This window comes from Chionomys nivalis, chromosome 22 (genome assembly GCF_950005125.1).
Source record: "Chionomys nivalis chromosome 22, mChiNiv1.1, whole genome shotgun sequence".
NCBI classification, from domain to species: domain Eukaryota; kingdom Metazoa; phylum Chordata; class Mammalia; order Rodentia; family Cricetidae; genus Chionomys; species Chionomys nivalis.
Genome location: NC_080107.1, coordinates 19272195 through 19291948, shown reverse-complemented (window position 1 = coordinate 19291948; position 19754 = coordinate 19272195). Strand labels below are relative to the sequence as shown.

Sequence of the window (19754 nt, the reverse complement as noted above, 5' to 3'; positions counted from 1 at the left end):
GCTCTGCCTCTTGATCTATTTTTGAGTTTATTTAATCCTGTTTACAATAAGCAGAAAGCTCTTGAATTAAAGGTGTGTGCTAGAACTGAGCCACACCACAACTGGAACAGGGTTTCCAGTAAATAATGCAAGGGTCACAGTGGGATCAGATATCCTGCAACAAGAAACAAAGAGAATACTAAGATCAACACTTAATATATGGGACCTCATGAAGCTGAAAAGCTTCTGCATGGCAAAGTACACTGTCAGTAGGACAACATGGGAAAAGATTTTCATCATCCCACATCTGACAGAGGGTTTATAATCCAAAATTTATAAAGAACTCAAGAAACTAGACATAAACACTAAATAACCAAATTTAAAAAATGGAATGCAGATCTAAACAGAATTTTCAACAGAGGAATCTCAAATGACCAAGAAACACTTAAAGAAATGTTTAACATCCTTAGCAGTTAGAGAAATGCAAATCAAAATTACTTTGAAATTTTATTTTACTTCTGTCAGAATGGCTAGGATCAAAAACACAAATGACAACTCATACTGGCAAGGATGTGGAGCAAGGGGGAACACTCCTCCATTGCTGATGAGAGTGCAAACTTGTACAGCCATTTTGAAAATCAATATGGTGTTTTCTTAGAAAATTGGGAATTTATCTACCACAAGATCCAGCTATACCACTGATGTGTAATATACCCAAAGGATGCTCAATCACACCACAAGGACATTTGCTCAGCTATATTCATAGCAGTTTTATTCATAATTACCAGACACTAGAAACAACCTAGATGTCCCTCATTCAAAGAATAGGTAAAGAAAATGTGGTCCATTTACCCAATGGAATATTACTAGTCATCTAAAAAACATACCATCATGAAATTTGCAGGCAAATGAATGGAACTAGAAAAGATCATCCTGAGTGTGGTAACCCAAACACAGAAAGACAAACATTGTATGTATTCACTTACAAGTGGATATTAACTGCAAAGTAAATGATAACCATGCTACAGTTCACACACTCAGAGAGGCTAAGTAACAAAGAGGGCTTAAAGGAGGTTGCAAACATCTCCCCGGGAAGGGGAAATAGAATAGGTTTTGAGATTGTACTGTGGGCAGAGGGGATTGGAACAGGAGGGATCAGGTTGTGGGAGGGTCGGAGTGAGAGAGTACTGGGAGAGAGGACTGGAATTGTGGGGACATTTGAAGGGCAAGGTAGAAACCTAGTGCAATGCAAACTCCCCGAAACCTATGAGGGTGACCCTAGTGAAGACTCCTAGTAGTGTGGGATAGGGAACCTGAACCGACCATCTTCTGTAACCAAGCAAGACTTCCAGTGAAGGGACTGAGACTCCAACTCAGCCACAAAACTTTCAACCTACAGTCTGTCTTGTATATGGGATGTATTGGGGCAATGATGGTGTAGAAATTGTGGGAGTGGCCAACTAATGAATGACTGGACCAACTTGAGACCCATGCCACAAGCATGGGTGAAAGAGAGAGAGAGAGAGAGAGAGAGAGAGAGAGAGAGAGAGAGAGAGAGAGAGAGAGAGAGAGAGAGAGAGTTCACTCTTGACACTTTCTGGAGAGCGAGGACCCAGAGGCTTGCTAGTCCAAAGACATAGGACAGAACCAAACATGACTGGAAAAAAATCAACCAAAATGATTCCTATTGTAATACCTGCTATAATGTAGACTGAAGCCCAGCACAATCATCATCAGAGATGCTTCATCCAGCAACTGAGGGGTGCAGATGCAGAGACCCAAAGCCAAGCATTAGGTGGAGTTCAAGGAATCCTGTGTAAGAGGGGCAAGAAGTCTTTGATCCATTTGCACTTGAGTTTTGTGCATGAGGATAGTTATGCTTTCTTTTTTTCCATTGTGTAATTTTAATTTCTTTTTCAAAAATCAGGTGTTCATAGGTGTGTGGATTAATATGCAGGTCTTCGATTCAGTTTCATTGGTCCAGCTGTCTGTTTTATGCCAGTATCAAGCTATTTTTATTACTGTATCTCTATAATAGAGTTTGATGTCAGGGATGGTGATGCCTCCGGAAGTTCCCAGAGTCCAATTGAAGAGAGGGATGAGCGATAATATGAGCAAAGTGGTCAAGACCATGATGGAGAAACCCACAGAAATAGCTGATCTGAGCTAGTGGGAGCTCAGTGACTCTGGATTGACAGCAGAGGAACCAGCAAAAGACCAAACTAGTCTTTCGAATGTAGGTGACAGTTGTTTGGTTGGGACAGTCTGTGGGGCCACTGGCAGTGAAACCAGGATTTATCCCTAGTGCTGGAAGTGGCTTTTTGAAGCCCATTCTCTTTGGAGAGATATCTTTTTCAGTCTAGATATGGGGAGGGGGCATTGTTCCTGCCCCAAAGTGATGTGCTAGACTTTGTTTACTCTTTTTAGGAAACCTTATCTCTCTAAGGAGTAGTTGGGGGTAGGGTTGGAGGAAGTGGGGAGAGCAGGAGGAGGGAAGGGAGTGGGAACTGGGATTGATATGTAAAATGAGCTGGTCTCGAACTCACAGAGATCCTCCTGCCTCTGCCTCCCAAGTGCTGGGATTAAAGGCGGGTAGAGACAGAGACTCAATTTGGAGCAACGGTCTGAGCTCTTAAGGCCCAAATGAGGAGCAGAAGGAGGGAGAACATGAGCAAGGAAATCAGGACCACGAGGGATGCACCCACCCACTGTGACAGTGGAACTGATTTATTGGGAGCCCACCAAGGCCAGCTGGTCTGGAACTGAATAAGCATGGGTTGAAACTGGACTCTCTGAGCATGGCGGACAATGAAGGCTGATGAGAAGCCAAGGACAATGGCACTAGGTTTCGAGCCTAATACATGAACTGGCTTTGTGGGAGCTTAGCCTGTTTAGACGCTCACCTTCCTGGACGTAGATAGAAGACCTTCGTCTTCCCGCATGGCAGAGAATTTGGACTACTCTTCAGTATCCAGAGGGAGGGGGAATGGTGTGGGGGGAGGAGAAAAGGAGTGGGGATAGGGGGAGGGGAGTGGGGGGAGGGGGCAATATTTGGGAGGAGGGGAGGGAAATGGGAAATGGGGAGCAGGTGGAATAAAAAAAATTAAAAAAAAGAAAAAAAAAGAAAAATAAAAAATAAAAATTAAATTTAAATAGCAAAAAGAAGGGGAAGGAGGATTGTAGGAACCAGAATGGTCAAGGTCACCACAAGAAATTTCACAGAATCAGCTAACCAGGATTCATAGGGGCTCACAGAGATAGGAGCAACAGCAGGAAGCCTATATAGGACTGACCTAAGCATATATGTTATGGTTGTGTAGATTGGTGTTCTTGTGGGACTCCTTACTTTAGGAGCAGGGCTGCGTCTGAATCCTTTACCTGCTTTTGGAACCCTTTCCTCCTGCCGAATTGCCTCATTCAGTCTTGATATGAGGGTTTGAACCTAGTCTTATTGCAATTTGATATGCATATCTGGTTGGTATGCCTGGGAGGCCTGCTTTTCTCTGAAGGGAAACTGAGGGGAAAGGGTCTGGGGAATAGGGAAGGTGGGTGGGGACTTGAAGGACAGAGAAGGGGGAAACTGTGTTCAGTTTATAATATATGAGAGAATAAATTAAAAAATCTAGTGGTTGATTTGGTTATAATAAAGATAACATTATTTCTTTTTGAAAATAAAAGTGAACTTTTAGAAAAGCTCCAACATAGGACTGAATATGCCAGAATGATGCAGAAGATCTAAATTTGGCAGAGCCACCGACTTCTCAAATGTTTTCATCTCAGTTTATTATTCAAAAACTGAGTACAAGACTAAAAAGTGGATTTTTGCTTTTTTTGTGACAGTATCTTGGCTGTGTATTCCTGAATGGCCTCGATCCTGTGATGTTGCCTCAGCTTTCAAGTCGAGGACAAGTGCACCACCATCTCTCTGACTCTGAAAATAAAATCTTTAAAGATAATACTGCCTTTGCTAGTTTTTGGCAAGCCAGGAGTAGTAAAATCAAAATAAAAAATTACCCCTTTAGGAATCATTTCTAATGGGAAAAGCTGGGCAATTAAAAAAAAACGTTGAAATAAATGGCTTAAGAAATTGTTCACAGAGAAATGTATGGAGTAAAAAAGACTTGATGCATTTTAAAACTTAATAATGAAATGTTTAAAAAAGATAATGAATATATTTTAAAGTGTTTGTGCTCATCATTAAGAAAATACAAAGCATACTGCCAGAAAACATAAAAGTGTTTATAGGCATAAAATTTCTTGAAAATTAACAAAATTAAAATAGAGCAGGTAGCTGTATCATTTAAAACTCCCTTCTAATATAAGAAAACCCATAGTTATATAGGAGCTAATGAAGAAGGGAGCTAAATTGTTTTCAAGACTCTTTTAAACAGATACATTCTATCTAAAAGTAAGACAGGACACCTTAGTACTTACTATCAAATACATCCACGGGTTGTCAGCTTCTTGAAAACTCAAATGCCATGGGTATTTGTCAGTTATCTGAAAGATTAAGGAAGGTATAAAGGCTTTACAATTTGTAATGGATAATCATAAATCACAAAGGATCTTGTAACTAACTACAGATCAAATAAGAATACAAAATATGTTTGGGAGTATTTTCTATTTTATGTACTAAAATATGTAGATATATAAAAAGACACTCATAAAGTTACTTTTAGTTTAAATATGCATTAGAGAAAATAACAATTTTATAAAATTGATTCTACATATTATAAATATTAATTTTAGATTCATGCTTGAGGGTGAGGATTTTATTACTATGAAGGGCATAGTAATAAATATTTAAGCTGGTTTCTGTGGAAACACTATATAAGAAGCTAACTGGATAATTCTGTAGAGTGTTAGGAGTGAACATGTGAACATGTGAACAGATTATTTTTTCCAATTTCAGAAACCTACCTGCTCCAAATATGATAAGAACATTAGATACACATAGAAGTTTAATAAATGAATTACAGAGTATCAAAAATAATGACCATAATTTTTTTTTTTGAGAGGTATTATATTAGCAAGTTCTGTTCTGGAGCTTGACAAGTAGCCTGGGTTACCTGGCCAGGAGCCCCTGGGGTTATAAGCACGTACTACCTTACCTGACTTTTTTTTTTTTTTTTTTTTTTACTGTTTTCTATGGATCAAAATCAGATTTCATGCTTGCATGTCAAGAACTTTTTTGACTGAGCTAGCTCTTCAATCACAGTAACCATAGTATTAAAATACTGACTGTGTTTATCAGATCTAGGTGTTTTCTGATGGAGTCTTCAGGGTCTTATGTATAGAATCATATCATCATCACATGAGGGTACCTTGATGTCTTTCTTTCTTACTTGTATCCTCTATGTCTCTTTCACTTGTTTTATTGCTCTAGATAAGAATTCAGTACTGTATTGAACAGGAAGAGGCATAGTGAACATCCTTGCTTTGTTCCTAAGTTTAGTGGAAATGCTGTGTATTTCTGTTTAGGATGTTGGCTGTGGACTTGCTGTATATTGCCTCTATAATGTTGATATGTGATCCCTGTTTCCCTAGATCCTCAGGACAGGAAAAAGACTGATCTTGTTTCCTAATCTAGTCTGTCTGTGTCTCTTTATTAGTGAGTTGAGATCATTATGAAAAGATATTATTAAATGATGTATAGTATTAGATGTCATTTTGTTGCTTTTTTGTTATTTTGTTAAACATCTTTTAATTAAGTGTTCTCAAATTAGTTATTTATCCCGTGTTTTTAGACATATTTAGTATTTTTTCTAGTATCCCTGCTAGAGCTGGTTTAATGCCTATAAATACCTAACTCTATTTTTATCATGTAAAAAATCTCCTTTTCCTTTGAGTATGACTGATAGTTTTTGAGAGTATAATAGTCTGGACTAGCACATATGGTCTTTCATAGCTTGTAGAACATCATACTAAGTTTCCAGCTTTCACAGTCTCCATTGAAAACCGTCTGTTATTCTGATGGAGACACCTTTGTATATGGCTTTATCTTTTTGTTTTTGCTGATTTCAGTGCCTTTTGTTTAGTGTTTTGTTGTGGTATGAGCGGCTGGGCTGTGCACAGTTCCGTTGTAATAGGAGCAGCCGGGATGCGTCCCCGGCACCCGGCCGCCCGCATGGCTTTACCCGAAATAATTACACGGAAACTGTATGTTTTTGAACACTGCCTGGCCCATTAGTTTTAGCCTCTTATTGGCTAGCTCTTACATATTGATTTAACCCATTTTTAATATTTTGTGTAGCACCACGAGCTCGCTTACCAGGAAAGATCTTAACCTGCGTCTTTCTGGAGTACGAGAATCATGGCGACTCACTGACTCGGCTTCTTTTTTCCAGCATTTTGTTCTGTTTATTCCACCCACCTAAGGGTTGGCCTATCAAATGGGCCTAGGCAGTTTATTAATTAACCAATAAAAGCAACAGATTAGAAAAAAAAATCACTCCCACATCAGTGTTTTTACTAAAAACATGGAGTCTTTAGTCCTTTCTATTTGGTGCTCTATATGCCTTTTGGTCTTTGATAGGTATCTCTTTCCTTAGATTAGGGAGCTTTTCTTTTTTAAATTTTTTTTTGAAAATATTTTATGTAGCTTTGGCCTGGGTCTCTTCTTTTTCTGTTTTTGTTACTTGTGTTTGTTCTATATGTGATTCTGTATGTTTTGTTATGTTTTTTTTTTTGACTCAAAATTTCCTTTAATTGAATGATACAATTCCCATTCTTTGATTTAAAGACCTGCCATTCTTTCTTTCACTTGGTTCAGTCTCATTGGTGGGACTTTTCCTTGAATGTTCTGTGTGAATTCCTGAATTTTTCATTGCAAGGTTTATTTCATCTTGTATTTTTTTAGAGAGTCTTTCTGTTTATTAAATTATATTTTCATATCTTGAATTATTTTCATTATAATAATAGTCTTGGTGACTTGTTGGTAATGTTGTTGTGAATAACTTTGGTAATCTGGAGCAATTAAACGAATCAGGTAGGAATCCCAGTTCATTCTTTCCTTTTAAATAACTTAAACTTTTTAGATATTAAAGTGAATTCCATCCCATCCTTTCCCAAATGACAATATTTAGAAATATATAGGCTTATAATGTCAGGTATGATCCGAATTGTCTCCCACTTTCTAGAAATCTATGAGCTTGAAGTGAGAGCTCATCTGGGAAAGAATTGCCACATTGTGTGTGTGTGTCAATGTCAGTGTCCACGTGTGTGTTTGTGCAAGCTCTCTATGCATTCCTCACTTGGCCCTTGTCTTCTTCAGATTTATTTCTGAGAAATAAAATTCCATGTAATTTGAGTATGGTTTGATAGCATTATGAATGGCTGACACAATCAGGTTCACTATCACACCCATTACATCACTTTATACAGTGGTCTTTAAAATTACTTCCTCTAACCAGATCTCTGTACTGTTTGTTCACTGTGGTTATCACACTGAACATTAGGCCGACAGAACTGAACCATCTATAACTAAAGGTGTGTATCTTTTGGCCAATATATGACCATTCCTCTTTTACCTCAGTCATATTTATACTTTCTGTTTATCTGAGGCTGGCATATAAGAGGCAGATGGTTGGGAATCAGACCTGGAAAATGCTAGGTAAGGGCCCTATTTCTCAATCACACTCTAGGGTTTTGTATTCTAGATATTTTGTGTTTCCAGCTGCTTAGCCCCAAAATAATCACATAGAAACTGTGTTAATTAAAGCACTGCTTGGCCCATTAGCTTTAGCTTCTAATGGCTAACTCTTAATCTTAATTTAACCTGTCTCCATTAATCTGTATATCACCATGTGATAGTGACTTACTGGGTAAAGTTTCTAGTGTCTGTCTCTGGCTGCGGCTCCATGGCTTCCTTCTCACTCTGCCCTTCTTTCTCCCAGCATTCAGTTTAGTTTTCCCCACCTAGCTAAGTTCTGCCCTGCTATAGGTCCAAAGCAGTCTCTTTATTCATTAATGCTATTCACAGCATACATAGGGAAATCCCATATCAATTTTGCAGATATCAAAAAAGTATTTTTCTAACTTAATCTATTTCAGAGAATTCTCTTCAGTTTAATCTTGGTCATTTCCAATGGCAGGGGTTTCCTCTTTTTTTCTGGCTAAATATTATTCTAGTTTACATATATGTCTATAATGATATATATATATATCAAATATACATATCATTGTCTCTTTTCTGTTTATACAACCATGTGTACTTTGGTAATTTCTGTATTTTGGTTACTGGCAATACACAGGAATGAACATGTGTATTCAGTGAATCTTGGGGCCTGCATGAAATAATTCCAGTCTTTTGATGCTCATAAGAGACAGTTTATTTTTCCAGACAGCAGTCCCCTGTCATTTATGACTCACTTTACCTACATTCTATAGTAATATTTGAGAATTTACTTTTGAAAGACATCATATCATTTGTTACATATGACCTAGTATCACAGCCACTTAGGACAAATAAATAAAAATTTTGAGATCATGATAAAATATTTATATTTGGATATAGCAATTAATTAGATTCCATAAGAGTCAATTAATTTCATGTGTACAAATCATGCTTGTTTTATTATTCATTTACAAGATGCCTTTGCCAAATGTACCTCAAGCTGCCTAAGTCACACAGCATAGTTTTAACACAGAGCACCCAAAAAACACACAAACACATGCAGTTAGAAATGGTATCAGGTCTAAGAAATGTCTAGTCTGCTTTTGTTCCTATGCATACTTTATTTTTTAAATTAATTTATTTTGCTTGTACATACTCCTCTAAAAAGGCAAACAATTAGAAGTCACAGGAAACATCTTAGTGAGCTTGAAACATTGTTAGAAAAATGTGAACACATTTTGGCTAGTGGTCAGAATATAAATTTTTATTTCAGTTGTGTTTGTGATAAAAATCACATTCACTATGCTTATTTGTTTACCCAATTAACTTAAGAATAAGTTGTAAAAATTTGAACCCAAATTTGACTTTAAAATATGACCATTACTTAACAAATTGTCTTTGGAAGAGTTTTTAACTTATTTATGCCTATCATTATTTTAGTTTAATATTACTTCTGAAACTAATTTATATTGAAACATATTATTTAAAACCACAGTATCAACTCTGAATAATTTTTTTGTATCTTTGATCATGTAGTCAAAGTCATTATGATCTTAGGTAAAATATCAATAATCTATCTCATTGTCCTATCTAACACAAAAAGATTAAATGTGAAACTGTAACTAAGTAAAATATTTTTCTATGTGAATATGATATATTAAATATATTTTCCTCCAAGTAATAGCAGTATGATATTTAAAACTCAGTAAAATGGAGACTGAATAAATATTATAACTTTAAAATACAGAGAAATTGAGGTTCCTAAGGTCAGTTGAATAGAGAAAAGATTATTTTTCTTCTTTTATTTTTATGCTTCTGAAGTTTCCTGTCCTGTACCACAGAGGGAAATGAACTTTCAGTAAATTTGCTATACGCACTTGAGTTGAAGATTATTTACAAATCAAGGTTTATTGCTGTTGTTCCACTATACTTCTTAATTTGTTTTTGTATACACAATACTGGTTGTTTGGAAAGAGGGAGAGAGGAATAGTTCTGGTCACTTTGAATTTCATATTCTTCAATCTGTGTACCTAGTTTCAGTTTGTTTTTCAGAAGACTATTTTAAAACAAATCCTCTTATCTTTGTCTTCAGTCCAAAATCTCACTATTATCAACTGTTTCTTGAGGTTCCTGAAAGGTTTCTGCCTGCACACTTGTACTTCTTCATGTCTAACATTTAAAGTGCTCCTGTGTTTGCCATTACAAATACTATTGCCATCTATATCCTTGCTCTTATGTGGTTTTGCTGTAATTTTTAGGCCACTTTTGTAAGAATGCCTTTCTAGTAATTAAAATGTCTATAACCATCACAACACTATGTGTAAGTTGACTTAGGAAACAAAGTTCAACACCTTCTTTATAAGTGCATCCTTGCATTCTCCACCTAAGATGTTAAAGAGAACAGGAATTAAATGGCATGTTATCTTGTGGTACAAATTAACTTGCCGAATGATATTTACCTTGTTTCCATACAAAGGTATGTTTGAGTGGTTTTAAAAATTACATGTGTTGCAGACTACTTCCCACTTTCTCTTCTATCAGGTTCAGTGTGCTCAGATTTATTTTGAGGTCTTTAATTCATTTGGACTTGAGTTTTGGGCATGGTGATAGATATGGATCTATTTTCATTCTTCTACAGGTTGACACCCAGTTATGCCAGCACCATTTGTTAAAGATGCTTTCTTTCTTCCATTGTATAATTTTAGCTCCTTTGTCAAAAATCGGGTGTTCATAGGTTTGTGGGTTAATATCCGAGTCTTCGATTTGATTCCATTGGTCAACATCTCTGTTTTTATGCCAATACCAAGCTGTTTTCATTACTGTAGCTCTGTAATAGAGTTTGAAGTCAGGGATGGTAATACCTCTGGCAGTACTACCAGACTCTCTGAATGTGGCTGACAATGAGGGCCGACTGAGAAGCCAATGATGATGACACCGGATTTTGATTCTACTGCATGTACTGGCTTTTTGGGAGCCTAGTCTGTTTGGATGCACACCTTCCTAGACCTGGATGGGGGAGGGGGGGCTTGGACTTCCTACAGGGCAGGGCACCCTGACTTCTCTTAGGACTGGAGAGCAAGGGGGAGTGGGAGTTGGGGGAGAGGGAGGAAAATGGGAGGATGGGAGAAGGTGGAAATTTTTAATAAATAAAATAAAATAAAATAAACAAAACAGTAAAACTTATGAAATTTAGCCATTTCCTTTCTATTCTTAGCACTGCAATGGTGCTTTGTGAAATAAATTTACACTTTAAAAGCCTTGTGTATATGCATGATATTGTGGAGCCTTATTACATTTTTCTTTATCAGAAGGTTTGTCTGACAGACATTTGAAAGGTTTCCTAAGGCTGTTTTCTTTCTGTTTCAATGAATGACTCACTCTTTCTAGGTCATTTCATTCTATAAATGTCACAGGGGAAAAATAAAGACTAAGCATGCACCTTCCATCTCACTGGGTTATAATCAATCTACTTTGTTATTGCTTGGTAACTTTAATTCAAAGGGAAATTGTTTGGCTTGACAATCCTGAGTTCATTTACTAAGGAGGGTCAGTCATTGTGATTTATCCGTATTTTTATTTATCCTAAAATTTTATTGTTCATTGACCATAAAGATAACACTATTTTGCTTAGCTACTAATTTAAGTAAAGTCTACTTGCCTTAAAGTAAGTCCACCTTTATTTTTTAAAACATTTATATTAACACTGCAGTTATTATTTTACATAAATACCATGTGATAATCCAATTTGACAAAACAATAAGACAACAGATATTCTTGTTGGAGAACACAAATAGCAAGAGTTTTGGAGGGAAATTTGATCATTTTGTCTCAAGTCTCCAAAATGTTCACATTCTCTCCAGTATTGTTTAAAATATGTTTTTTTTCCTTTGACCAAGTAATTTTTATGGGAATTCATTTTAGGGAAGAAGAAAATATATAAAGCAGTGTAATATATATATATATATGATGCTGGTTGTGTTGTTATTTATAAGGTTGAAATAAAACAGAAGGTGTGAAAATATAGTATCTCATTGCAGCAGAGACATCACAGTGCCTGAAATACATGTCTGGAGCTGCCAATATCATGGCTGTCAAGAAGCAAAAGGGCAGATAGGAAAGGGATCAGCACAGTTACACCCATTAAAGAAACCTCTAGTGAACTCCTGAAGCAGCCTCTACCTCCTAGTAGTCCATTGGAGAACTTGATACCTTCTACTCCAGTCACAAACACATCCAAGTAGTGATACCAGTTGCTGCCAAACCCTCAATGCATGATTTCTAGACAGAAGACCATACCTTAAATCCAAACTGCTGTACTATCAGATAAAATCTTCAAATCAGAACTTAGACATGATTGAATATTTTAAAGAATTTTTGTATTTTTTGCTGTCTTACTGTGACAGATAGGATTGATCTGTACTTTAAAAAATGTTAGTATATTGGATCAACTAGATGTTTCTGTGAGTACAGGTATCTGATCCCTAAAGTCTGAAGACTGCACTTCTAGCCTTGGGATCCAAGCTGTATTCTGAACTTTGTGTAGGCCATTGTATGTATGTATGTATGTATGTATGTATGTATGTATGTATATATATATGTATGTATGTATCTATCTATATATATGTGTGTGTATATATATGCACATGCATTCATACACATAATAAATAATAGATATATACATGTACAATGAAATGTAAACATGTAAATAAAATATCAAAGCAATGACTTTAACTGTGAAACTAAAGATACAGGATTCTGATTTCTGACCCTGACTCAATTTCTCTACATTTTAATTACTTCATGTGTGAAATGAGAGGTTGGAATTCTTGGTAACAGAAATAAAATCACAAAAATGTGGTAGTTCTAAAATGTTTGCTCTTCTAAGGATGCTCAACATTTAGGATTTGGGTGGTCTTGTGTTTGACAGATCAAAAAATCAATGTCACCTTCAATGTGTACTCCTTACCTAGCTAGAGTCATAATGTTCATTACCTCCCTCAAGTTCATCTGTTGAGAACCCAACCACCAACGTGATGATAACTCACTGATATGATAGCTATGCCTTTTAGAATCACATTTGTTCCCTTGTGGGGAAAAAAAAAAGTCACAGAAAGTTACCATTCTTGCATGTAAAGTTTTAGAGAGAAGAAAACCTTCACTAGACACTGAACCAACTGACCACTTGATCTTGGATTTCTTAGCCTCCAGAGCTGTGTGATATATACTTCTTCTGTTTACATAGCACCCATTCTAATTTGTTATATCAGAACTAAATAAACTCTTTCTTTTCTATTCTGCAATGTTTTGTCTACTCTTCATATCTTTTATGAAATATTTGTCAAAAAAAGTGTATTGACAGCCTGCTTTTCTATGATAATGGTACTGCAATGATAATGCTAAGAGTAGTATACTGTATAAATAAGTAATTTTTAACAGCACTATAGTGGCATAAAGATGTATTTCATTTTTAGGGATTTGAGATTTAGCTCAGAGGTAAAGCACTTGCTTAGGAACCTCAAAGCCATGGGTTTGGTCTGCAGCTCTGAAAAAAAAGAAGACATAATAACAGATGTACTTTATTTTAAGGTTTATTTTTATTCATTTATGTACATATGCATATGTGCACATGTGTGAGTGTTCCTATAAAACCAAGAGGGCACTGGATTTCTAGGAGCTGTAACTGCTTGATGTTGGTGCTGAGGACTGAACTCAAGTCCTCTAGAAGCACAATGATGATCCTAATCACCGATCTAGACCTCAAGGCCCCAGCTTTCTTAGAGTTTAGTTGGTTAGTCGTGTTAACTTACTATTATATGGATCTAAAAATGGACAACAAATTGTAGGGGACCAGCCTCAACAAAAATACCTTTGCCAGGGTAAGGGTGTGGGGATCAGAAAAATAGTGAAGAGAATGAAAACACGAATAAAAATAATAAATCAGAAAACAGAATAGTATCAGGAGAGAGTTTCAGTTAATACTGACAACAGCCATGTTTAGTTTTCCATATACGTTTATACCCCAATACAAAAGGGAGAAGAAGGCAACAAAAGACTTCTTTAACATGACACAAAGGACTACTCAAACAGTTCATTGCTTCAACACTTTGAGTCATCGAGTCATTAGCATTCTATTGCTTAGGCAGTGGACCCACACTACACCAAGTATCCTGAAAGCAGTCACTCCCCAGGTAACATCTTATTACAAAAGAAGGAGCAGAAGGATGCTTGCACATCCTGACCATCTGTCAGGGTGGAGTGGATCTAGCTGTATGGGCATCTTAATGTCAAAAGAACCAAGAAACCATATCCTGGATCAGGTTGTGTAGTTCTTGTTGTTGTCAACAACAATTAGCAATCTCTGAACTCTCTGACCAACAGACAAGGTAGAAATAGGCTCACATTTTTGGGCATCCACAACAAATAAATGATTTTTTATTTAAAATGTTTTTTATTAGATAATAGATTAAGAGGTATGTCTCCAGGTTTTAATAATATAGAAAGTATCGAGTATGTTGGCAGGAAATTACTGAGGAAAATTTAATAATGTATATTTATTTCATTTTTCTTCAAGAGAATAATAAAAGGTTGATGGACATGCTTATTTCCAGTGTATTCATTTAATAACGTTATTCAATTATGCACATTCAGGAAGACACAGGGAATTTAAGCCAAATATTCCTCCTCAAGACTTCATTTAATTTTTTGTCACTTATATTGGGTTTGCTTTTTCTTTTTAATTTATTTTTTTCTCATGCAATATATCCCAGCCATAGTCTCTCCCTCCCCACTCTTCCAATGCACACCCCCCCACCCCCATGTCCTTCTCCATCAGATCCACTGATTCAGTGTTTTCCTTCAGAAACGATCAGTCCTCCCGGGGATATCAACTGAACTCAGCATCACAGGATGCATGAAGACTGGGAACAAACTGTCTTATCAAAGCTGAATGAGGCAACCTAGAACCATGAAAAGGGTTCCAAGAGTAGGGAGAAGAGTCAGACATATCCCAACGCTCAGTGTAAGGAGTTCCACAAAAACCCCAAGCTAAATGACTAAAGCAGACCCATGCAGCCTCCATGAGTGCTGCTTCAGTCTCTGTGAGCCCCCATGAGCCATGCTTAGTTGATTCTGTGTGCCATGTTCTCATGGTGTCCTCGACCCCTATCTCTTGCATTCCATCCTCCCCTTCTTCTGTGGGGTTCCCCAAGCTCTGCCTGTTTTGGCTGTGGGACTCTGTCCAATACTTTTTGATCACATTCACCCACCTTCCCCCTCCCAATACCACCTCCCAGATTCTCCCCTTCCTTACCCACTCTTAAAATCAAGTCCAGTTTTTATTGCCCATATACTCTTAAATGTGCCAGTTAAGATATAAAAAAGAGACATATATAAATGAAAATAGTAACCCCAGAGAATGTGATTAAAACACATTGATTATAAAACAAGAGATACAATAACATAGGAGATTAGGAATACACCTTGACATTTCTCTTTCCTTTATTTCCCATATCGCTTTCTCAATTCCATTTCTGTCAGCTAAGCCATGTATCTAGAGTCTTTCATCTGTATATCTATTGCCTCTTGGTTTACACCATCAGCATGTAATAATAAAATTAAGTAACTTTTCTGTCTTTTTCTTTTTTTATTTTACTCAATTGTTTGTTTGTAGTGGAGCTTGGATAATCTAAAACTACATGACACTGGTGGATTTTGTTCACCTAAGACCAAAGTTCAAACTTTTTCTAGGGTTCCCAAGGCTTCTCATGCTAGGTCATTGGCTTTGGACTTTAAAGTCTAATCCATATTGTATTTACTGCTTCTCAAATGTGACTTCTCAGAATCATCTAGCCTTTAATAGTACTCATTGGAGAGACCCTTTCTGATCCCCAGATTAGGAAGGATAACTTGCCATTGCTCCATATCTCTCTTTAAATTTGCCCATCAAAACAAAGGAAGCCTATGTACCACCTCCATTTGTCTTATTTAGCTATCTCCATTTCTGTGAAGTCATCTCTTGCTGGTGGTCAAGGTTTCAACATATATTTAGTATCTGATGCATACAGATGTTCACTATTTTCTACATGTTAGGAATGAACTTAAAAGGGAGATGGTATAGGAAAGCTTTATTAAGAAGATAAGTATCAAAAGATGAATACATATTTGATTATGAGGATAAATACTACCTATGTAAACCATATTTGGGTACTTGTAATTTTTTTAGGTGTACTGTCAAACTATCAAGTCCATGCCTAAATGTGTTCGTCTGAAAACAGTAATTTCTTAAAGGAAAGGTGTGTATCAGGCTACTAAAAAGCCAAATTTCTTCCTCTTTCTGGAGGGGGGTGTGGATGGAAAGGTGAGTTAAGAATCTCTAATCAATCCATAAATATTAATAGCAGCAATATCTAAAGTTCACTACTTCTTTTTAATTTACTTTTTAAAATCTTTATTTCTTTACTTTTATTGAAAACAAATTTTTTTCTACATAATATATTCTGATTATGTTTTCCCTTCCTTCTACTCCTCCCAGTTCCTCCTCCCCTTTCTTCCCTTTCCATTCAGATACACAACTTTTCTATCTTTCATTAGAAAACAGACATCTAAGGGATAATAATAAAAAAATATAATACATATATAATGTAATATAATATAATAAAATTTAGTCAAAACAAAAACTAGCACATCGGTATTGGTCAAAGCAAAAAGAAGCAAAAGAGACCAAGAGGAGGCAAAGAATTAGAGATCCACACATTCCAACCCTAGGAATTTCAGAAAAACACTAAACTGGAAACTTTAATGTCTATGCAAAGGCCTGGTGCAGCCTGGTGCTGCTTCAGTTTCGGCGAGTTCATATGACTTTTGATTAGGTTGGTTTAGAAGGTCTTGGTTTTTGGGTGTCCTCTGGTCCTCTCTTACACTCTTTGTGGCTCGTCTTCTGCAGGCTTCTCTGAGGCCTAAGGAGAGGGATTTGATAGGGACATCCCATTTCAGGCTGCGTGTTCCTAAGTTTCTCACTCCCTGCATAACGTCTGCCTGTATGTCTCCTTATGTGTTCCCATTTTATTTTGTGTGTTGGGAGGGAGCATATGCCATGGCATAGATGTGAGGGTCAGAGGACTAGTTGCTGGGGTTCTCTTCTCACACTTTATGGGCCCTGTGGATTAAACTCAGGTCGGTAGATTTGGCAGCGAATGCCTTTACTCACCCAACTGTCTCACTGGTCCCAGGTTTCTTTTTCTTAAATAGTGTTTTAAATTTATTTAATTCTTAGACAATTTCACACATGTATGCAATATATCTTGATCACATGCACCCTGAACCTTCAGATCTCACCGTAATAGATTTCCCACCTGTCTTCAAACCTTTTTTCTTTTCTGCCGCTGAAATGATAAATTTATTTAGACTCATTTTGACTGTTTTGCATGATTATATGTATGTATATATGTGCATGTATATATTTTGGAACATATACCATCAAATGTGAGTAGGACAAGGAACATTTACTGATTTATTTTCAGTCTATGTTTTTCTAAGGCACCTTTTGTGCATTATGTTAGCTATTAGGAAATTTCAGTAGCTTAGTTCACAGGAATATAAATGAAGTGTTGTATTATTATTAATTCAGCATGTACTGAATGTATGGGCTACTTTAACATAAGGGCCTATACTTTGTGCTCTAATATTGAATTTACTTAATTTGATTTTGGCCTTAGTCTTTTTTTTCTTTATCCACAAATGCTATTTAATCACAGGGTGAAGGCAAAAAACTTCCAACTGTAATCTGGAGCCCTTTATTTCCAGAGTACTTCACCAGTCATACAATTCCCCAAACTGCTGTGCAGTGGTGAACAAAGGCCTTCCTAGTGTCTTGAGTAATAGGGTACCATGACATTTCATACTGCATATGCAATACCTTTTACATAGGCTTCTTTGCTAAAGAACCATCTAGTCTTATGACTTGATGATAGTGTATTGATTTTTGCACTCTTAGCTCTGTATAAGACAAATCAAAAACTTAGATGTTTTTAATTGGATTATGTTGTTCTGAAGAATAAATATTAAAGATTCCTGGTAATGTAAATTGCATGCACATGTTTATATTGTTCACAGTTATCTACTATTTCATGAATTTTTCACATTTAGATTCTTCTAATTTTGATGCTTTGGAAGGAAGTTTTCTTGAAAAGAGATTACAAATTTACCTATTACATCATAATACTACAGCTTAGTTATATGTGGAGAAATCTGCCTAATAGTTAAGAGTTGACATTTTGACATGGTATTTGCAACAGGCACATTGAATACTTAATTAAATAAAGCGTTGCTTATTTTTAAAGTACTGATAAGAAATAAACCTCTCTCTGAATGTGCATCTGTGTAGTAGCAGAAGTGGGAACCTGACGCTGTGCCTGAGTTGGGATGGTGCAGAATTGCTCCAAGCAGTAAGCTGAGTGTTTTCAGACAGCATTCACAGCATCAGCAAACACCACTGTGTCAGCATCTCTCAGCATGCAGTGTAGGGAACTGCACAGAGGAGACGAACAGTGCGTGAGAGCTGATATCTTGATGATGGTTTAAATAGATTCTGATGGACAGATCTGCTGTTTGGTTTCTTCACTAACCTTGGAAATGCTGAAAGCTAGAGACAGCTGAGCTTATTCTTTGTAAGACAGGAAACAGAAAGGTCATGCAGCCTGGAAGCAGTGAGCACTTACAGTCTCTCAGTCATCAGGTATGGTCTTGTGAATTGCGACGCTATTTTGCATATGCAAAGTTGTCCAGATCTTAGGAATTTGGAATATGTTAATCAACACAATTGCTTATTGACTCATTTTTCATTTGGAAATTTGAATAGGTAATGATTATAATAATGGGTAAAATATGAATTAAGAAGTGTTTGCATGTGTATATGACTTTGTTTTGCTTTAGTTTTTTTTGGGATAGAGATGAGGAGTAAAGGAGAATATACTTTATGTGATTAGGAACAGGGTTTATAGCTCTTTCGAGTTTTTTCTAGATTAATCTTGATTATATTCAGGCTGTGTATTTTACTTGAAATGATAAAAATAACATAAATGAATCAACTGGTAATCATAACCATCTGCCCATAAATACTGATGTATTGCAAAATGGTTGTTATCTGATTAACCACAGTAATCAATGCTGCTAGCATTGATAGGAGTGAGGCAAACAGCAATGAAGTTCACTGAGCTGAAGAACGTTTATACAGGCTGTAAGCTAATTCATGAGATTTAGTTATTCTCTGGACTATCTAAAAGCCATTTTTAATCATTTCCTAGATCTGGTGATACTCATGGAGATTTTAATGTACATCTCTGCTAAGGCATTAACCACATCTGAAAGCTGGCTGTGAATTTGTTTTACATAAAGGAGGCTTGTGGCTTCTAAGCGTCTTGAAGAGTTTTTGTTTGACCCAGAGAGATTCAGTGTTTCCTTACTTTCATTTTCAATTTACTCCATTAAACTCATTAACTATAAATTGTAGAAAGCCTTAGAACATAGAATTTATGAATTTGCCTTGCGTTGAAACTCTGCTATTTGTTTATCTCTATCTACATCTATAATTGTATCTATATCTAACCTCTCAAGTTAAAATTCATTTAGTTTAGGCTTTCCTCAGAATTGTATTCTCAACAGATTTATATGCCTAACACTCAGATTTTTAAAGAGCTGTATTTAATTTGTTTTTATTTTTATACATTTCTGAGTCAGTTTTAGGGAACTATCAAATATGTTAAATTTGTTACCAAAAGAATATGAATGTTAAAAATTTCTCAAGAGAATAGTGTTGACCTCACAATCCTGTAGCAAGGCTATTATTTACTTAAAATAATCAGAAGGAAAATGTAGTATTAAAAATGAATACATTGGAAAAAGTCTGAAACAGTGAATAAATTCAGTTGAAGCTGTTTTTTTCTTTTTAATTAAAAACACATTTAAAAATTCTTCTTACTGACATTGGATATAATTTATATGTTATTCTGGCTACTTAGCAGCTTACATTCTTATTAGTTGGGAAGATTGCCATATTTTTAAGCTTGATTAATTTTTAGAATGATTTGAGTATACCTTTTAGTTGCTACAAAACCTGTTTAATCTGTTAGAATTTATTTCCAGCACTTGCGTGTATTAGTCACTA

The 19754-nt window shown here is 36.0% G+C and overlaps 1 protein-coding gene across 8 annotated transcripts in view; it reads left to right on the top strand.

Annotated features, from left to right (window-relative positions):
* The window catches only part of Slc4a10 (solute carrier family 4 member 10), a 220683-nt gene that overhangs the window by 55254 nt on the left and 145675 nt on the right, over window positions 1-19754 (top strand). Inside the window, exon 1 of one of the 8 annotated variants that reach the window (XM_057755054.1) lies at window positions 18100-18326. The exons of the other annotated variants lie outside the window; for them this stretch is intronic. Within the exon in view, the coding sequence (XP_057611037.1) occupies window positions 18282-18326 (45 nt within the window). The 5' untranslated portion in view covers window positions 18100-18281. Of the gene's footprint in view, window positions 1-18099; window positions 18327-19754 lie in introns of those variants that run through there. 8 annotated transcript variants of the gene reach the window in all.